General features: G+C 39.2%; 1 protein-coding gene across 13 annotated transcripts in view; it reads right to left on the bottom strand.

The window, feature by feature from the left end:
• The window catches only part of ATP2B2 (ATPase plasma membrane Ca2+ transporting 2), a 432,200-nt gene that overhangs the window by 121,847 nt on the left and 294,797 nt on the right, over positions 1-15,556 (bottom strand). For all 13 annotated transcript variants that reach the window (XR_008732091.1, XM_055709424.1, XM_055709434.1 and 10 more), the window contains one exon: positions 8,165-8,362. Coding sequence is in view for 12 of the 13 variants with exons in the window: in XM_055709424.1 (XP_055565399.1) it covers positions 8,165-8,362 (198 nt within the window). In the remaining variant the exon portion in view is untranslated. The remainder of the gene's footprint in view (positions 1-8,164; positions 8,363-15,556) is intronic.

The raw sequence follows: 15,556 nt of genomic DNA, 5'->3' as shown, positions 1-15,556 counted from the left end.
AAACATTTAGTTAATATTCAGTCATACTCAGTGTCTCACTAGGAAGTAAATGAACTGAATTCCTCAGAGGATGAATCAAGATTTTTATGTGGTTATTTATCTGAGGTTACTTTTAATTAAGTTTAATTACATTTGGTTCAAGTTCCTCAATAATTAGTGCTTTCACCTTCTTTAACTTCTTTGAGGCAACTGCTTATCCCCCAGGGTCATTTAAGGAAAGGGGGCACATGAGTATTTCTTGTTTAAATGAAATCTTGAGCCATGCAGAGATTTGCTAGTGCTCATTTCTAGTGTTAAGGTCATACAAATGATCAATATTAATAAAGATAAAAACAATATGTTTGCATTTGGCAGGAAATGATTGTGCTCTACCACAGAATTTAATAGTACCCAGTGCCATTTCCAACACCAGATGAGATGGCAGTGCTCCTGCAGAGCTAATCCTGCTATTCGTGCTGTATCCAGCATTTGCTTCCTGCCCAAATGACACCTGTGTGTTTCTCCTGTGCCAATACGTGTTTGCGTACACAAGAATCTATTTCAAGGTTTCCTCAGCAAGCATTTTGTGTATTTATACAATTTAAGAATGAGCTGATTTCCTCCGAAAAATGTTAAGGTTTCTAAATTCACCCGAGAAAAACAGATCAATCCAACAAGACGTTACACTTCTTGGAAAAAAGAATGTAAGGAGTTTATGATCTGGGTAATAACTCTAAAACCAAAAAATGTTTCTATGAGAGTGGGAAGAAAATTGTGAAGAATTGGATACTGAAGGAGTGAGACACTGAACAGCAGCTACCTGAAAATACTTATATGAATGTAGTTGTTTCACAACTACTGGAAAAGAAAAAGAAGGGAAGAAAATGACAAATTAACAACTGGGAAAAAGAGATTAAATTCATCAAATCTAAGGTCAAGCTGTCTCATCATGCATGACAACACAGAAACGGTCTTTTTCCTTCCTGTCCCACCTTGCCTGAATTACGAAGACTGCCCGGCTCTCCCTGCAAGCCCCAGCACTGACCCTGGAGGGGAAGCTGGGAAGCGATGCACTGCTTTCCTTCCGAACAGAAAGGAAACACACGTCTCTTGCATACCAATAAATTGAAGAAACTAACCTCTAAGAGCTGTCCACAGGGCAATACAGCTGCGAGTCATTATTTCTTGTGATGTTGTCAAGGTTGTTTTGGGGGTTTGTTTGGTTGTTTCCTCCCCCCCTCTCTATTGTCCCTTATTCTTAACACACATCTTGCCAGACTGTGACGGTGACCGGTACCTGCTGATTTAGCATGGCAGGCTGAGATTCCTACCTGCATCCCCCAACGGAGGGAAATTTTCTCTGTATGCAGCAAAATACATACAAGAGCAGAAGACAACAAACTCTGCACATGAATCTGAATAATATGAAATATGAATATGAAAAATGACAATTACCCTTGGGAAAAATAAAAAATACCAAAACCAATTCATGGAAAAGGGTAAAAGCTGGATGACAATCTTCAGCTGTTTATACATGCAAATACAGAGCAATGAATAAAATTGTTAACATGACCTTAGAGTTGTATTAGAAAGGTGGTGTTTTTTATTTTCCGCTGGATGCAGGGGAATGCTTGAATGTCTGCTGTGTGTTATTAGGGTAAAATTCCCTTTAGTAGCCTAGATGTCACATGAAACTAAGCTGCAAGAAACTGTACACTTGAAAACAGACATCATGCTTGTGGCTTCACATTGAACACTGGGATGTTAAAACATCTTACCTCAGGCTACTTTTTTCCCCCCTTTGTAATCCATGTAAAGAAAACAAATTCAAGGAAGAAAAGTTAAAAGGTCTGTTACATCCATGTAAACAGTGAATGATTTGTCAGGTGTTGATATCAGTGGGTTTTACAACCAGGGAATAAGAGCCATATGTGATACAAGGCCTGATGATAGTAGCAAGGGAGAGGATTAAAGGCGGCTCAGAAATTACTGATGAAAGTGTTAAAAGACTGAAAACTTTTAACCAGTTCAACAAGGGTATAGATGGGGGGTGCACTGAACCTGGGCAATGCTGCTGATTTGCTCTGAATTGCAGGGCAGGCCATATGAAGACAACTTCAGAAAGGGACAGAATAATTGCAAATTGCGTTAGACAATTCCTGCAAGAACTGTTTCAGCAGAGATCTAAGCGGAAAGAGTCAATCCCCCTCCACCCCTCCCCCTGCTGAGCTCCCCCCCCAAAAAAAAAAAAAACAAAACAAAAAAAAAACCAAAACCAAAACCAACAACAAACAAATCGAAACCCAACCAAAACCAAACCAGGTGGAAGACACCTGCAGATCTACAGCCAAAATGAGACAGAGATGTGGGAGAAGCTGAGAGAAGCACTGCCATTACTCACTCCCTTGATGGGTTTCCGACTCAGACCCAGCTTTTCCCAAAGGATGTTTCATTTGCTCAAGCAGTGTAACGGTTCGAGACCCCAGCGTCCAGGTACTTGATCTCACAAAGCAGCAATTTGTATTCACATACTGTCTTTAAAAACAGGACACTTGCTATTTCTTTGCAAACTATACAAAAATGGTATCACCGTACACTGATAAAGACTAGCTCTAATCTACATAACAAAAAAACCAAAAAAAAAATGAAGCCAGGATGCCATATATTCTTCAAATGCTCTTTACATGTCATAGGCTCACTATTCTGTTTGCTCAGGGAGCAGTCTGTATTCTATTAACCCAGGACACAGAAGGATTTTGAACAAAGTATTTTTCACTTGCCTAAGTTGCACCCCTATGTGATCACCACTGTAGTAGAGACTACATCTGCAGCGGGAATTTTCTCTCAAAATATATTCTCTAAAATGCAGCAGCAGTTTTGCAGTTTTTGAGAGAGTGGGAAAATGATTCTGCGGGGATCAGTAATGAGAGCAGTGATGGCCACAGGGCTGACAATAACATGCAGAAGTTCTCGATTGCTCCTGATGGCCTGTCAAAGGGTAAAAGGGAATGCAAAACAGATCATAAAAACAACTCTAGCATAGCTTCTGAGAACAAAATTCTTGAACCTTTCACTCTTGCTAAGAAATATGAAAATACAGAAACTGAACTGGCTTCTGGAGAAGCAATAAAATTGCACTATTATCTAGTAATTCCTGTAGATTAGGTCTTGTGATTGCAGCAGAAAATGAAATGTTTTCCGAGATTTGCCCATATCTTAAATGAGGAATTGTAGTAGAACTAAAACTTCATGTACTATCAACAGATTACTATTTCCAGTTAAGATTAGTTGAGAAACGTCGCTACTGACACTTCAAAACCACAGAAACATCAACTGTTTCCAACAGTGTAAATTGAATGCAACTCAGTAGATAATAATCTACTTTTCTCAAGATAATACCAAACTGTGTTATGGATGTTTGAAAGTACAATTATGCTACAGTCGAAGGGCATAAATTTGGCAATGTGACAACATTCATAGCTTAAAATTGGAAATGTTAGCTAATCTAGAAGTACACACAGAAAATGAACTTTTAACCTCATAACCACCTTACACAGCAAAGTATGCACTAATGCACATACATTAAACGATACCCTTAGACAAGGTTTCTGAAGCAATTCATGCACTCTAATATATTTTAGAAGTGCACATTCCTCCTTCAAAAGCCTCAGAAGAAAAATATTTTGCATTTAAAGTGCAGAAACCAGTTAAATACTAGTTCTGTTACAGCTTTAAAAAATTAAAGTAGGTCTCTAGTGTCCAAAAAACAGAAAGAGTTATATTAATTCTAGAAAATAAAGATGCCTTCCAACTTATTACACTAATGAGGTCATTGGTAGATAAAAGTTTAGGATATGTGAAAGGTAGATATAAACATATTAGGTATAAAGGCAGCGTGTATGTACCCTTGATTAAAAAATGACGCAAGGTGGTGTTTCCCTAGCACTATGTCTTAAGGTCTCTTATTTCTTATTATTAGTTCTTATTCCTACAAAGAAAGGCTGTCACTTCGCAACGGTCACAACTTTTCAAGTTAGTCCTAAGCAATAAGCACATGAAATATTTTTATTTTTAAACATTTCAAAATTCTGCTGGTTTTTTTTTTTTTAACATGCTGTTTAAAACTTTCTGTAAAATGTTACTTCCATTACCTTTTCCTTATTTGAGCTTTCATGTAAAGTCAGTATTTTTAAAAAAAATGCTGAATATCAACGTGTCCAGCAGGAGAGAAATGCAATTTTCCCTTCCACTCTCACACTCCATCCCCGCTGCTGCAGGGTACATGGCTCGGGGCAGGCCTGGCTTTACTGCGTGGTACGAGCCAGCTCAGCACCACTCCTGGCACCAGGGTGACATCCACAGGGCTCCGCTCCCAATAAAGGCTGAGGAGGCTAAATCAAACCACAGCCTTGCTTTCCTCTGGCTTTTTCAGATGCTTTTCCACCCGCCTTCGGTGGCTGCTAACCAACTTGCACTACACCACTGTCATCTCCTATTCAGGTCTCTTTATGTATTTGACAATAATAGAAGATAAAAGATATCCAGCTCTCATTGTGGTCTCCAGCCTGTCCAAACCCTTCTCTGGTATTTCCCAAGACATATCGTCTTCACACCAGCCAACGTATCAGCTTCAGCTACGACTCCCTGGCCAGGCTTCTCATTCACATTGCTCCTGAGGATGGACCAAAGGGGGAAGGAAGCATTTGGCTAATGCTAATGCTTCTGCCATTGACCAGGTTATTTCTGGGGAAACACGCACCCTCACGTAGCTCTGTCTCCAGAGGGAAGGCTCCTGCTCTGTTCATTGTCCTGCCCTAGTCACAGACCTCAGACACTTGAGGCACAGACCTCATGGGCACTTGTAGCTGTGGCCAAGGAATCTGCACAGTTACCCTGCGTGACATGGGGCCAACCTGCAGGACAAACTTCACCGTTGTAAGACAAACACAAGTACCACTACATACGCCACGAACCTGTGGGAACTGGTTGTTCTTGATCACGTCCCCTTGACACCCCACTTACCAACAGTCTCACAGCTGTCTGCTCATGAAGGTTTTGCCTTTTTTCTGCCTTTATTTCTTTACGACTCTTGCATTGCAAGAGTGCTGAATTTATGTTTGCAATTCTTTTTGGACTCGGACAGGTTCACATGGGTGATAGTAAGTTGATGACTTCAGATAACAGTGATGATTGGGCAAATCAGTGTGGAAAGGAGAATGGTCATGTTGACTCATTTTCAAAACGAAAACGCGTTTCATTTTGAAAAAGGAAAGAAAAAAATTAGAATTCAAAAGCAGAGGCTGTCCTATATACTGTATAACAACCATGCACCAAATGTAGTGTCTTGTTACACAAAGGCGATTTTGCTGAGCTGCAAAGTTGACTGTCGCAAGCTTTATATTTCACATTGTCACCAATCAGCAAAACCAAATGCCCACAATTTGGGGGGGGGGGGGGGGGGGGGGGAGTTAAAAATGCATCATCTAGAAAGAGTTCTTTCCAGAGAAACTGACTTCTAGCTACTCAGCCCACAGACCAAGCTTCAGCATGGCAAGCAGGTACTGCAGCACCTCCACACTGCTTCCATCAGGAGAACTAGGGCAGATCTGAGCACCAGGGACTTGCACCACCTCCCACCTGCTGCCCACAAGGGCATCAGCCAGGGAGCAGGGCAGCACAACTACCAAGTGCCTCCAGTAACTGTCTGAGAAACTTAGAAACTTTTAAACTGTGCTTAAAGTATGCTGTGGAGGGGCTGGGCAAGTTCAAGAATAGACACCAAGAAATGCCAGCTCTCCTTCCTAACATCGGGCTGTGGTTTCAGAAGAAAATTTATTCTTTTCAAGAAAAAACATAAAACTTGCAAATAAATGCACATTTCAATGAATGATTTTAATTCTGGGAAGAGTTAGAAATGGAAAATACAAGTTTTCACACCTCCCAGAGGAGCATTTGTCACTTATCCCTGTCACTGGGTAGGGATTCCCCATTACATCCCATAGACAAGATTACCCTCTCACCCCAAGAAAATGAGAATAGGCATAATGTAGACTGCTGGGAGGATGTTACATATTATATTTTTTTCCGTATTCTCTGTTACAACAGCAATGCACAGATGGACCAATCCAAAGCGATGTGTAACAAATACGGGATTTAGACGGGTGAGCAGACACTTCACCAGAGACAGCACACGAGCGGCTGCCCTTCCAAAGAGCTACAGGCTCCTGAGACAGGCCCACATCTGGTCTGAACCCAGGTTCATGTTCAAGTCAAGAAATAGTTTAAATTGTTCAATAAATTGGCTTAAGTGTAGGGAAAATAGCGTATTTAGTTTCTTCATAAAAAGTTCATTTGAATTTTACTTAACTTTAGTCTATATATAGTTTTATTTTAGAATTGGTTACTGAAGGTTACCAGCCAACAAATCATTTTCAAGTATGACTACACCTCACTTCACCAAGGGCAAAAGCAAGCTTAATATGTCAGTTTTTCAATGTTTAGGATTCTTTAAAATGGACATCTACCAATAAACTGTAGGTATCCCTGGCAGTAGCTTATAATACACTATTTTTAAAATAAAAGACCATCTCTCACATTTATACAACTTCTCAAAAAAAGGCTTCAAAAATATAAAGGACCTTACAATGTGTTCAAAATGTTGTATTATAGATATTCACCAAATTGATTTATTCTCCCTGTGTAAAACATAGCAAAATCTTCCAGGAAAACAATTCTAAAAACATAGGGGAAACAGTGACCATTAAATAAAATATTGTGCTGTGGGAAAACACAAACACTTTTTCCGAGGCTGCCCTGTTGAGCTTTTCAGACTGTCTCAGAATCTCAGATGTGTCATAGCTTCCCATGGGAAAAGAAGTATCTTAAATGCAGTATCAAAATAATAAGAATAATAATTAAAAAACCAAACCATCGTCTGATGACACATCTCCCCTCTTCCTAAAAACTGTAACAATCCTGTTTTCAAAATTCCTTTCCCACCAAATAAATAAAAGACTAAGAGGGTAGTCTGCACATTTATGCCCAAGAAAAAATTTTGCAGAACTAAATTCTAATTTTGTATAGCATCATTCATGGTTTACAGTGTGCCCAAGGTATTCTACTATGTCGTTACGTGAGGTAATAACAATGTTTTCTTCTGTAAAAAAACAAATTACTCCTTTATCTTTTCATGCCTAAATTAAACACCTGCTGAATCAATAGTCACATATTCAAAATTCATCAAGGAAGCAACAAAAGATTTGTGATTATATACAAAGGATTAAAGAATCATAAATACGATGCAAGAACTATGCATAGCTATATGCTTATTCTGCTTGTGAATGGAAAAGGAAGAAGGAAGGGTCTTCAAGGAAAGTAGCCAAAGGAAACCGAAGCGAATGTAAAAAGCATTTCAAGGCTATATTTAGAGGAAGACATTCTTCATACATTTGCCAAGCTATTCACGTCATTTCACACGGCATGTTTTATCCAGCTTTATAAGTCTATGAGAGAGCTGGAGGGGAGGGAGAAAAATCTGGATCAGTTGCCAGAAATGGAAATCTTGCATTTATGTAGAGGAACGAATATTTTAAGCATGTGAATTCAAGAGTACTTTCCGGGAGGAGGGGGAAGGAGGGAGGCAGGCAGGGTGTTAAAACTTTCTACAGAAATCACAGGATTCTGCAGTATACAGTTTACCAGTAACATGACTTTAGCCTCTAACACTCCCTTTCGAGCCAGCCTCGCTAGCCTTAGCTATATCATAAAAATACAAAAACGAGCGAATTTCACTAAGGTCAAGTCTTCAGCTGGTATTCTTGTGCATGTTCATGTAGATACCATACATCAGTTACACAAGCAATTACATACTTCTCTGTAATGCAGTAAACAACCATCCAAGATGAATAAATAAACATCAAACACAGGCTCAAACGTTAAAACAGAAAAATACTCAGTTGTGTTTTTTCTTTAACTCATTAAGCACACGTCACGAGGTTCAGCTATTTGCATAAAGAAATGTCAAGCATACAAAAAATATGTCAGTACCAGATGTAATGGTATAAGGAACAAACCACATGGAAATTTCCTGTTAGTGACCTTCTGGAGGGTGGGGGTGGAATTAATTTGAGATATAGCAGTGGTTTTATTTAAACTTATACACATTATTTTTACAAAAAGTTTTTACCTTCATTCCCTTCTCCAGGTGGCTGATAAAACGAAAGCCCCAAAGATATGATGGCTGCAATTTCCAAGATTATAAGAGTCACATCCTGCAACGCTTCCCAGACTAGCTGTAAGAACGTTTTTGGCTTCTTTGGAGGTATAAAATTTTTTCCAAAAATAAGCTTTCTTTTTTCTAGGTCTGCAGCAGTGCCAGCTAATCCTGTAAATAAAATAAAATAAAATAAAATAAATTGAAATTGCAGTGAAATAGAAAACTTCCACTTATATCTGCATTCCTATAAATTATTTCTCCAATAACAATTACAACCTGTACCATCTATGGCACATAAACAAATCGGTAGATATGCCACTCAAATTTTGCTTTTGCATGATGATTTGTCCTTGCATTCTGAACAGGATCCTTGTGGACTCCTTTAGTACTAATTCCTCTCAGTCTTCATCATTAAAAAAAAGTCTTTGAATTAGCAGGTTTCTTTAAGATGACCTATGTGTATAGATACATACACACATGTAAACAACGGCTCCTAAAAAGAAATTATATTTAGGATGAAGCTGGAATAGCTGTTGGTAGCTTTTGGTAATGTCAGTAGAAGCAGTAGACATATCTTTCTTCTGACCTCAGGTCGATGAACTCAAAGTATAGATCAATAAAGCATGTCTTGTCCTACTTCAGAGCAGCCTTTCCTACTGCATATGTACTGCTGTACAATCGCTGGGGGGAACTGCATCAATTTTTTGTTAAGTGAGAAAAGACAGCCAAAGAGACAGGTTATATATGCAAAGAAAGTGAAAAGGACACTATAGGGTTTCTTAAATTGATATAAAAATACACTCATTTTGAATGATACTTCAACTTAAGAACACTTCAATTTCCGGACACGGTGTAAGAGTGTGTGGTTGCGCTGAACGGCCCAATTAGGTGCTTTTTTTCCCTCTTTATTAATTACATTAACGTATGCATGTCTACTGCTTTTTCAGAAATAAATAAATTTTAAAAAAGACTTGCGAGTGTTAGGGCAGAATAACTGTGCTCATATACTGTTCTCAGCAGCATAAAGAACCACAATAAAATAAGGGGCTACACGTATCTGCCACATAGTATTTGGTATCAGTTGGAACATTGACAAAACTGTAGGTGTTGAAGGGGATCAGCACCGCGAAGTTGTTCATGGTTACCCACACTAACGCGGCACAACCTAAATACTGAGACGGACAGTCGGCCTCAGAGGAGCGCAAAGGTGCCGGCAGGGGAGCGGTGGGAACCGGCCGACCCCGCACTGCGAGCATTCCTCTCCTTACACAGTTGAGGGTAAGTCCTCACCTCCCCCACAGCCTACCCGTGCCTGCAGGTACCTCAGGAATGGAGAGCCCCATTAACAGCACCTTCAACGTGTCAAGCAAAACAGATGAGGATCCTTAGGTAACGGCCCTCAGCTTTAGGTGCCACCTGCCCCAGTGACCTGCCTGGCCACTGCACCCCCTCTTGGATGAAAGCACCAGGCCCAGAACAATTTCCTTAAGACGAAAGCGATGCTTTTCTGAACATATCAATCCTGCCATGGTACAGGCAAAGATGTTGACTCACCTTTCACTTAAGGTATATAATTACAGCTGTTGTGTAGCTTCTGGTTCCTGGTTAACTCATCAAACTTTCATTTCACCTTCAGCTTCTAAGCAATACTATCCTTCCCTCCCAGATAAAGGTATGCTGTAGTTGTTATTACTTCCTTTAATTTTCAGTACCTAGTGCCTAGTGACACTGTAACTGACAGGCTCCAGCTATTATAAAGTGCCTACTGTATTCTCCGTGGTTCATATAATAACATGTCAAACGTCTCTGCTCCTCCATGAGCTCCCAGTCAGTCTCCAACGTGGGGTAAAGTTTTTTCCCTATAAATAGGAATTGCAGGCTGGGAGCCATTTGGGTGGGTGCCCTTTCATGAACCAGCGCAGCTCACCCAAGTTCAGACAACCCACTGCGAGATCGGGGAGTCACTCACCACGGATGGGATCCACCACAGGGATAAGCCTTTAGCAGAGACCAAACAAATGCAGTTTGATCAGTTTTCAGAGGGCTGCGTAGCCCTTCAACACAAGGAAGGCTTTTCACTCCAAATGGCATGCACACTTGGCACTAGGCCCCCAAAACACAACCTGCTCCAAATACAGCAGTGACTTTGTACGTAAAGCGGAAAGTGCATGGACAGCATCGATAGCGGTAGGGATTTTTGGCAGAAACGTTCATATAATGCGTCTACAAGCACCAATACAAAATTCTGAAACAGAAAAAAAGCATATTGGGAAATGGAAGGAAGAGATTTCTGAAAAATGCTTATTTCCCAATGCAGAACATATGTGCACAGTGGTGTGCCAGCTCCAGCAGGTCAGTAGATGACTGGGTACTCAACAGCACAAGAGGGATAGCTGAAATAGTACTGGAAATAGCTGCAGTATTTTTCAACAATCCTAATTATATTTACCTAAACATGATTAATTCACGACTTTGAAATGACACTATATACTTTACTGTCAGGAGGCCACAGAAAGTATACATATCCTGTCTGGTGTTACTGATGATAATGCACACACAAATCCATGTACACACCGAGAAGCCTCCAAAGCAAAAGAGAGATACTGAAACTTAAAGAGCTGCTTTTTCTGTAGGAGAAAAATTGCTCATTTAGACACCATAAGTTTGAGGACTAGACTGAGTTTAAAGTATCAATGGCCACCATTACCTTCCAGACTATAGTCTAAATAACTACGCCGGAATTTAGATATACATTTTACTTAATTGTACTCCTCCATTTTCCATAATAAATATTATCTTCTTTAAGAACCACAAATAGAAAAGGGGAAATCATGAGTGTGATTTTATTATTTTCTGTAAGTCTACATCTTGGTGTAATTACTCACCAAGTCAGTCACACCTAAGAAAAAAAGAGCATATTCATCTTTCATTATGAAATTTATTTTCTTGTAAGCCATTTAGAAATACCAGAAAATGAAATTCAATGTTCAGCTGAAACCAAAAGGTTTTGCTTCCTATGAGATCTGGCCATCACTCAAAAAAAAACTGTTCAGCAAAATTTTGTTGGAGTTCTTTTTTTCCCTCCCATTGAATGGTAGAAACTAACAAACTCCTATATTGAGAGTGAGAGAGAGAGAGAAGAAAGGTGAGAATGAAGAAATTTATAGACCAGCTGATGAAATCACATCGTAACGGTCGTAAGCATTACTACAGAGATAAGGTCAGGAAGGGACAATAAAATACATAGAGAAGTCAAAGTTATACAAAGAGATGCAGCTAAGGGAAACGTGATTGAGAATCTGAGGCCATGGAAGATGTTTATTTTCAAAGCTCCCATAAATTCTCCACACTATTGCTAGCAAAAGGTATAAGGGGGGCACCCCTTATCTTTTTCAAATAATCTGCTTTATTCAGAAACACAATTTTAAAGAGTCCTAAAGGTGTTCTGAGCAAGCCTAACTTGGTTGCTTGAAGAGGATTAGAGGTCACTCGCACTTTGTCGCACTGGCAGCTCTGTGGGATGCCGCTCCCCAGCTAGTGCGTGCTGACAGGCAGTACAGATGGTAAAAACGTCAATTAGCACAGCAAGATCTAGAAGTGGACATCTGTCCTCACCAGTACTTTTAACCAGGAGACGGCTTTCCTGCTGCTAGATTTTTTAATGGTTGGTTGGGGTTTTTTGTATTGCACTTACTGACTTCATTACTGTTCCTGAATATTTTTTTTTATTATTTCTCACTTGTGCCTCAAGAAATGAAAGAGCACTGCAAATGAAAGTAATTTTAAATATCATTTTTATATGAAGATATAAAACATTAAGGAAGTGAAAAAGTGGGGACTAAAAATAGTAAATGGTAACACCAGTTCAATATGACTTAAGGCTTCATATGTTACTGGCAAAAGCAGCGGCCTTCCGTCTTATATTCTGTATGACAACAAGGCATGGACTGGTGGTTTTATGTTCATTTGTCCAGACAAGCATGAATGTTTCATTTTTTTAAAGTACTTTTCTATGTCGAAGCTGTGTAATCCTTCTTTGCTTGACCCAAGTGTTTCAGAATGATTATGCGGATTTGAGTTAAATTTATATACAAATAATCTACAGAGGTTTAGAAAATACTGTGAAAATTTATTACTGACGCTTCCAGTACTTCAATAATTTCTTAAGGTTTCGATTTCCAAAACTTTTCCTCAAAATTTGTTTGAAATTTGTGAGAAAACGAAAATGATTGCATGGAAAACATTTTCTATGATGTGCAGTATATTAAATGCATTTCTGATTCCGTCTGGCATTGTTGCTTTTTTGGAGGGAGAAAAAGATTAAAAAACTGGAGAAATGCCACTTAATGAATTTTCTCTGTTCCATTCCTACATCTGTCAGTTACTGCATGCTGAATATAAAACCATCATTTCAATTAATGCTTCCTGGAAAATTGTATTTCTCTGACAGTCATCTCCACTGCAACCAAATGGAGCATGACGAACAGAGAATCATTTTGATGCTGCAAAAATAGCAAAAGCACATCACTACTGAAGTAACATTTTCTTTTAAAAAAACCCATAAAACACCAAAGAGACTGTTTCACAACTGCTTAAATTATGAGATGAAGAATGGCAAATTTACAAATTGCAAATAAACCATTCATTACTTACTATCATTCTTCCGTACATTTTTCTAATGCATCCAGAAAAGTAGATAAAATTTTCAAATAGTAAAAATTGTAAAAGTAATTTAAAAATCACAGCATATGTCACTTCAAATGGGAAAACAAAGCTGTTCAGCAAGGAAAGTAAAGGCTTCACAGTGATGCTGAACTGCTATTGAAATTGAAGCATAGACGTAAACCAGCTATTTTGGATAGTGAACTCCAATGACAAACAGATACGACACGTATGAATTCTTCCCATGAGAACACAGACCTATATCTTACCTCATGAGCTCCTAACACCTTAGCCTCAAACCCTCTTCTCAACTGATGAGCACTCGAGCATCCCATTACCTAGGGCTTCAGACACCAATAAGTTGACTGCCACAAAGTATCACCTTGATGATTTTTTCACGCACACTATTTCACACTGAACTACGAAGCGATCCCTGACATTACTACTGCTACGTAACACCTTGGTAACACCTGCCCAGGCCCACCAGCTTCTATAGCTCTCAAATACATTCTGAGAATTTCATAATGTGAAGCTTGCCCAGTTACTCCTGTTGTAACACTGAAAATTCAAACCCACAATCTCATTCAACATTTTAGTGGGATTTCACTCTCTGGCTTTGGAAGCAAATTTCTGTATACTATTTTGCTTTTCTCTCTTGCTAAAGCTAGAAGTGACAGCAGGCCTATTTTTCTTCCACTTCAATCCAAAAAATATTATCTAGTGACTGAAAGAGCTGAAAAAGTGAAGCTTAAAATTCCAACGAATAGCTAGTAACTAACAGATTAAGTTTCCAAGATCTGCCTTAAGAAACTGTCCCTACCTGAGAAACTGGGGAAGGCAAGAAGACATGGACAGTGAACTGTGGTTACTGTTACAGTTTTGATCAAATGCTAAGGAAGGTCTGTTCTGTCCCTTAGATATAACAATGTCATCAAGCACACTACGATGCAATTCAACATCAGTCTTCATTAGTTCACGAGGTCTTCATGACACTTGTTTAAAGGATATTTAAGTAAAGCAAACACCTGCTTTTGTACCAGGGATGCCACAAAAATATACATTGCATTAAACTACCTGTTTTACTGAAACAAGATGAGGGTTTTTTCAAACGAAAACATACACCAAAGACGTGAAATGCAAAATATTCTCACCTAGAACGGATGCTTCTGCAACTGCCCAGTTTTATCATGTATGTTGCTTGAAAAGTTTTTGGATGCATTACGTGGAAATTCTGTTTAGGTTGTATTAAAATAAAATCAATTGAGAGAATCCAGTCCAGCAGTAACAGTGTATTTAATGAGAGCATTTACTAGTTTCAGCAAGCTGTATTTGAATTTCACTAGTGAATGAACCTCAACAAATAATAATTTCCTTCTAATCTCGGAACAACAAAGCTGCCTGTAAAGTGTAATGAATCTCATTACCTGTTTTCATTAATATCACTTTCTTAAATTTGCTTATATAAATTTTAAGAATTTGTCCAAAATTAAAAGCCTTCGCAATTACCAATCATCTAGCACATGTCCTGTGAGCTTTACAGTACTGGTGCTATTTCTGTGAGTCCATTTGACAGTTCTGCCAACAGATCCTTGCAGGATTTGGAACCTCCTTGAGTAGATGTTCTACAGCTAGATCTAAATAGCCAACATACAGAAAGGAGGGGCACTGAAGAAGCAGAATCAGTAAATGAATTAACTCCCCCTCTATTTCCTCATTCATCACCTTCCCTCCTCACATCTAACAGCAACAACTGGCCACATCACCATGTTCTGCCACGGCTCCAGCTGCCACCCCGCAGAACAGGGACCACCCTTCAGCATCTTGAAAGGCAGCAACCTGACTACAAAACCCCTTAGGTAAACCTTCCCCATTACAGGTTCCAATCAAACCCATTGCTCTTAAGACACAAGGTACATAAATACACTTCTAAATCCATGACTTTTTTTTTTTAAAAAAAAGTCACTGAAGAGCTTGACATTCTGTCATACAGACTGATGCATCCAATGTAAATGTTAGGAACAGATACATAACAACTTGCATTTCTACAGTCTCTTTCCAGCTATAGAAATGCAGCAGCAAAGGCAGCAAAAAGCTGGAGTTCTTGCCCCAGACAATTTGGTGACAGTTCAGGGGTGTAAATTCAAACCTCCTGGGATTCCTGATCTACCCTCAGCTGCAAGACGCCAATACAGGATTTATTACTGCCAAGAAGCACTGAATGCTCCGCAACATGTTTCATCCATTTCTCCATCTAGCCATTTTGGTTTTATTTCTTCTGGCTTCTTCTAATTCCTTTTTAAAGTAAAATTGCTCTGAAAAGAAGCTGTTATCCAGGAACAAATGATTTAGCCTAAGATGACTAATAGCAGGACCAGGAATGGTTCCCCATAGGGACTGTATGTAGCCCAAAAGAAGCCACTCATCTGCAAGACATGCCACAATTTCACAACAGTCTATTGACTGGTCTTATGTGCAGTGCGTAATCATGAGCCAATATCAAGGCAACAGACAAGACATCAAATATTAAAGGCAAGATATGCACCATTCTAACAGTTGGCTAATATTTTTCTTGCCTAAACAGACAATAAACAGCTTTCGGCAAGTGCTGGTAGCAAAGCATCCATGGAGAGCTGAAGTTCCAGTATGAAGGAGGAAGAATTAGGATTTCTTTTTTACACGTGTACTGCTGTCAGTGGGAGT

The sequence above is a fragment of the Falco cherrug genome, chromosome 4, assembly GCF_023634085.1.
Source record: "Falco cherrug isolate bFalChe1 chromosome 4, bFalChe1.pri, whole genome shotgun sequence".
In the NCBI taxonomy this organism is placed as follows: Eukaryota; Metazoa; Chordata; class Aves; order Falconiformes; family Falconidae; genus Falco; species Falco cherrug.
Note: the sequence above shows the minus strand (reverse complement) of the source record. Positions and strands in the feature narration are given on the sequence as shown.